We start from the raw sequence: 6,406 nt of genomic DNA, 5'->3' as shown, positions 1-6,406 counted from the left end.
ATACTGTACTCAATTTGAAAATTTACCTGTTGAAATCAGGCCAAGTGCTAGGCCTCGGCGATCGTCAAAATACTGGCACGTAATGGTCACTGTTGCAGTGTATAATAAACCACATCCAAGACCTACACATGAGAAGACATTGCATAAATTAAGACACTGCATTACATCAATGCAAGAGAAAAAAGGAAAAACAAGTATGTCCAATAGGACATTCCATTATTTGCTGGCTAAAACTGTTATAAGTACAGACTCCTAGATTCCTTCCATGTGTGTAGCCCCAATAGACACCATTGGGCAGCCTCATTTTTCACCCCACACCCTAGATCAGGGTCAAGTAAAAAAGCATCCAATGTCTAAAGCATGAATGAATAATGCCAATGTAAATTAAGACATTATAGAGAGAGAGAGAAAAAATGGCTAAATTCACATACAAAACAGCAAATTTGATCAAGTTTGCCCCATAGAGATCTATGCCTCTTTAAAGTCCTTGCCCCCAGCTCAGTGTTCTTCTTCTTCTTCTAAGTCCTCTAAACAACTTATTAAAATACACTTGATCACTCAAAGCTATTTTGTTAGAGTTTAGCCTGCACAACCCAGTCTGCAATATGAAGGCCCTGTGGGGTTCTTATATCATCTCACCACAGTGAAATTTATATCTGTAAGTCTTCATCTTTTAGAGGTGCATATTACCTTATTTAGAAGCAAAATGGAGTAATGTCTTTACTTTAAAATACTTTCACCAAAAAAAAGAAGCACATACAACAAAATACTAACAACTATGGTTGTTTGCTATACTATTCTCCACTTTTCTGTAAATTTGAAATTATTTTATAATTAACAACAAAAAAAGTTACAAGTAAATTTCTGTTCCTGAATCACAAGGGTAATATTGATCTCCAGATAATCTCCAAGGCTCTTGTTTGTTAGCTTAATATTTTCTTCCCTTTTAAGAATCTGACAACCCCAGTTTGTTTTTCATATAACTCTCCTTTGGCCCTCAGTCATTTACTTTATGCCTTTCTTCCACAACGTTATCTGTTCTTGAGGATCACTCTAAAACAACACAAGAGCCATAGTCTAACAACCGAATTTTAACTATGGCCTATTACGTGAATTATTAAGGTCATTTTCATTACTTAAAATAGCTACCTGGACTATGATTTAAATGAATACATGAGTTTAACAAATACACTGCATAAACATTTTAGGAAATCAGCACTTAACCCACGACTCAGATGATCATCCATGATTGCATACAGAGTCTTATTAATGAAATGAGAGATTAAAACAATTAGACTTTAAATAACCCTTTAAAAATAGAGTGCCCTTTGATGTCATTTACGGGGAAAAAATACTTTCAAAATCTAAGGCATGAGTTGGATTAATTTATATAGTTGTCATTACTACACAGAGGACACTTCAGAACATGAAATAAGAACTGTTTCTAACCAATCAATTTTGTGAAGCCAAAAACTGTCACCTTTAACTTAACTAAGACTATTTCTGAAAGCCTTTGGAGGGGGCTTTATTGTAAATAATGCAGATTTATATTTGCATTATTCATTCATGTCTTCTGTGATTTCATTGTCAGAGCTGTGTCAAAGGTTAAGCATCGAAGACATGAAAAAAAAGACATTTCAGATTACTAAGTGTCAATGCCAAAAAAGTTGAAATAGCAACTTTTAAACTTTAAATCTTATACTAAAATGAATTTTCAAAAATGATTTAAAGGTCTTAGGGTTCAGATAAGATTACTTCACTTTTTTTTAATGTACCAGAAATCTGAAATGCGTTTACTTTAAATTTGTCAGAAAGCAAAAGTTGAGGCCAGGCACGGTGGCTCATGCCTGTAATCCCTGCAGTTTGGGAGGCTGAGGTGGGAGGATCACTTGAGGTCAGGAGTTTGAGACAAGCCTGGCCAACATGGCGAAATCCCATCTCTACTAAAAATACAAAAAATTAGCCAGGCACCCAATGGCGCACACCTGTAGTCTCAACTACACAGGAGGCTGAGGCAAGAGAATCATTTGAACCCTGGAGGTGGAGGTTGCAGCAAGCTGAGATCGTGCCATTGCACTCCAGCCTAGGCAACAGAGTGAGACTCTGTCTCAAAAAAAAAAAAGAAAGAAAAGGTGGCATGATTTCCTCTCTTAATCTGCATCAGGACAACCTTAAACCAGCAGCTGTTAAAGAGAAGTCTGTGTACCTTCGGTCCCTAAGATCTTTCATGAAGTTAGTCAAGTCAAAACTATTTTTATGATAATACTGAGATGTTCTCTGCTCTTTTCACTATGTTTATATTTATGCTGATGGTGCAAAAGAGATGGTGAGTAAAACTGCAAAAAGCCTACCACAAACTAAGGTATTTCTAAGGAACTTGACACTTTATAGGTTTCACCACCACACCCTCACAGTCAGAACAAACACATTTGTTTTCAGTGCTTCGCCTGAATTACAATAATTGCTGCAAGGATAAACACTTACGTGATTGTTTCATAGCTAGCTAAAATAACCACTTTTAAAATAGAACATCATTTTATTTGAAACAATGTCTGACAGAAACTACGGTTATTTAACCTTGGGTGTCTGGCCGATATTTTCTTGGAAATGAACCAATGCCGGGAAACAACTGGCAGTAATTGTTACCAATGATAAAATTCATGTTTTCCAGCAAAAAAAAAAAAACAAAACAGAATTTTGGAAAACTTGTATCTGTCACCATGCGTTTGACAGCTTCCCACTCCATAAAGATTTCTGATGAGCTTTTTGGTAATATTAACCAAAGTGATGTTTTACAATGAAATGTGTTAATATTTTTAAGTTCTTGCATAACTCAGCAAATCAATATTTTTCAAATAGCCAATGCACAAAGCTACAAAATTAGGTTTGAGTAAAGATCTATTCAAAGCACGGAATAAACAAATGGATTTCCTATAACAGAGTATGAAAAGTATACTGATACGGTATCAGGTTCGTCATTGCAATTAATCCTTAGGAAACTATCACTTACCAAGTTTCGGTAGAGGAATATCTATAAGTACCTGTAATGGCTATTCAACACTCTTCCCTTTACTAATCACATCTTTGTGTGTGAGACCAGATTTTCTTCATATATACTTCAATCAAGAAGCATATTGTAACATATTGAGTACAGAAGTAGATAGGAGAATACAGCTGCCTTCTATGAAACCAGACATTAAAGAGATTTGCAAACATGTAAGACAATGGCACTCTTTTCACCAAATTTTGTTTGCTTTGGAAAACAGTTATTTTTCGTAATAAATATGACATTTATGTTAACATGTACTAGATTTGTTATCTTGAAATGAATAGCTAAATAAATATTTGTAAATGTCTTATCTCTTAATACAGTACATTTTAATAGACTAAATCTAAGTATAATATTCATAATCAAAAGTTTCTTGTATCTTAAATAAAAGAATATAAAGGGCCCCAAGATTAAACAGTTCGGAAACCACTGCCTTAAAGCATTCCTTGGCCTCCAACCAGTTTGGATCAGACCCCTACCAGAGAAAAAATTCTGTGTACCAACCTTCAGTAAAAGTATAACAATTTTAAAAATTAAATACTTGTACTACTGACAATTCACAGCATCAGTATTAGTAAGGCATAGTTGTTTGTTTACCTTTCTTTAAATGATAAAAAGTAAATATATTTTACATGTTGCAACATTTCTTTTCCACACTTTACCTTCCATTTCACACACTGGAGACACAACTTCAGAGGCCTCTTTCCCCTCATCTCCTCTCATCAAACCAGACATCAAGCTCTTTATCACACCCATGGCCTAAATTGTCAACCTCAGTCTCTCTCTGCACTAACACTGCCTCAGTTCATCTCCTCATCTTTCTCTGTGTGTCATCTAAGGCCTCCTAATAGCTGTCTCAGCCTTCAGTACCTTTCCCACCAATCTGTCTTCTAAACTGTTGTCATACAGTTCTCATCATGTCATACTACTGCAATAAAGACCACATAAAACTGTTAGCATCTGGCCTCTGTTACACACCATGCTTTGACATATTTGCAACTCCTCACACCATCTGTGCATTCCTTAACAAACGCATATAAAAAGACTGCTGTTTAGCCATTCTATCTTGCTTCTCTGAGTACTTAGGCTACTGAAAGGTCCTCCTCACACCAGCCCCACTCCCCTTCCAACCCTATTCACTTGAACCACTTCCTGCCTGTTCTTCAAGACTCAGCTGAAGCATAAATTAAGCATGAAGCCTCCGCCATGTCTCCCCTGCACACGCACATACATTGGCTTCATCATTGTACTTACTGTGCTGTGCTATAATTTACATATTTTCAAGTCCATTCCTCCAACTAGACAATTGGTTGTGTGGCTCTGGCAAAGTCATTTAAACTCTAATTCCTAGTTTCTTTATCTGTAAAACAATCTCATAAGATAGTTGTAAAAATTAAGAGACATAAAAAATGTAAAGATGTAGTTTCTGCCCCTACACTATCATGAGTACTAAAAAATATCCATTACATTGGTAGTATACTTTTTTCATTTTCACCTGAGTATTATGACATTATGTAGATACTGCCTCAGACTACATTAAAAAATCATAGTGCCTTATTACACCTGTATATCCATGACACTTAAAGATTATCTTCAATTATATAACAGTTTTGAAAGGGGGGGGCTTGTAAATCTCTATTTCTGCTAAAGCGAATATACAGGAAATGCCCTTTATCTCATTTGGCAGAATTATAGTAAGAGAATCAGACTGTCTACAAACATGTTCTTTTCCTTCCCCACTCTCAGTGGACTACGCAGATATTACCAAAAAAGGGCGGTGGCAGGAGGCGGGGGGGGAAGAAAATGGAATTCTTCTAAAAATCGGGAAGGGAATAACAAGAAAACCATAATCAGGTAGCTAAATAACAATATATTCTAAAGAAAAGAGAATACAAGGAGTTGATTTTGAGTTGTGCTTTTCAGAAAAGCAAAGAGAAATTATTAGAAAGAGGCTTGAGCAAATCATTACAGGCACATTTCCTGCACTGCCACCTCCTACCCACCTAATTTTCATCTCCCACTGTATTGCCTTTTCCCTGGTTTAGTAATTTTATTGAGAAAACAGGAGCCTCAATTACCAGATTTGGCCATGTGGCTTACAATCACTTGCCAATCCATAAAGATTTCTAATGAACGTGTTGGTAATATTAACCAAAGTGATGTTTTACAATGAAATGTGTTAACATTTTTAAGTTCTTGCATAACTCAGCAAACCAATGGTTTTCAAAAAGACAACGCATGATGCTACAAAATCAGGTTTCAATGAAGATCTATTTAAAGTACAGAATAAACAGAGGCTGGGTACAGTGGCTCACGCCTGTAATCCCAGCACTTTGGGAGCCCAAGACTGCGGATCACCTGAGGTCAGGAGCTTAAGACCAGCCTGGCCAACATGGCAAAACCCCATCTCTGCTAAAAATACAAAAATGAGTCAGGCGTGGTGGCATGCTCCTATAATCCCAGCTTCCTCGGGAGGCTGAGGCAGGAGAATTGCTTGAACCCGTGAGGCGGAGGTTGCAGTGAGACTCCGTCTCAAAAAAACAACAACAACAAAAAAACAAAGTACAGAAGAAACACATGAATTTACTCTAACAGAGTACAAAAGCTATACTGATATGGTATCAGGTTCCTCATTGCAATGAATCCTGCAATCTGACAAGTTGGTACAGGTTTTCATTTGAGCTACAAAAACCTAAACAAAAGAGCATCATGTTTTCAAATTGTTAGTTTTGAAAAAATCAATTAAATGGTAAAACAGAATTATATCATTTAATACACTTTAGCATTCTTTTGACATTTTAGGTTATAATATCCAATATAACTTTAATTTCTTTTTCTATATTTTTAAATCTCTTACACAAATATTTCTGATTCAAGAGAGCTTCTTCAGTAGCCAAAAACTACTGCTGTATGGGTCAGAAAGGAATTTAAGGAGAAAGGAACAAATACGTATTAAACATCTCTGTTTGTCTCTTTATAAACATTATCTCACGAATAGTCACAATACCTCCATGAACTCACATCAGTGCCATTTTATAAAAAATAAAAACGGAAGCTCAGAGAGTCTGAATAATTTTTCAGGGTCATAAAACAAATGATAATGGTTTATGCTAGCTAACATTCATTGCATTATGTCACTCATCTTTGCAAACTCTTATAAATGGGTGCTATTATTATGCTCAGTTTAAAAATGATAAAACAGTAGTTACAATACATGTTTACAGTCACACAGCTGGCAAGTGGATAAAAGAAGGTTAACCCACACGGTCCAACCCCAGAGCCTGCCTGCTAGTCAGTACACGGTCCAACCCCAGAGCCTGCCTGCTAGTCAGTGCACGGTCCAACCCCAGAGCCTGC

The 6,406-nt window shown here is 36.3% G+C and overlaps 1 protein-coding gene across 1 annotated transcript in view; it reads right to left on the bottom strand.

The window, feature by feature from the left end:
* Nucleotides 1–6,406, bottom strand: part of SLC16A9 (solute carrier family 16, member 9) — a 60,438-nt gene that overhangs the window by 16,735 nt on the left and 37,297 nt on the right. Inside the window, exon 4 of the mRNA XM_011953445.1 lies at nt 27–122. Within this exon, the coding sequence (XP_011808835.1) occupies nt 27–122 (96 nt within the window). The remainder of the gene's footprint in view (nt 1–26; nt 123–6,406) is intronic.

Source organism: Colobus angolensis, unplaced genomic scaffold, assembly GCF_000951035.1.
Source record: "Colobus angolensis palliatus isolate OR3802 unplaced genomic scaffold, Cang.pa_1.0 Scaffold361, whole genome shotgun sequence".
In the NCBI taxonomy this organism is placed as follows: domain Eukaryota; kingdom Metazoa; phylum Chordata; class Mammalia; order Primates; family Cercopithecidae; genus Colobus; species Colobus angolensis.
This window is presented reverse-complemented; position numbering and strand designations above follow the sequence as displayed.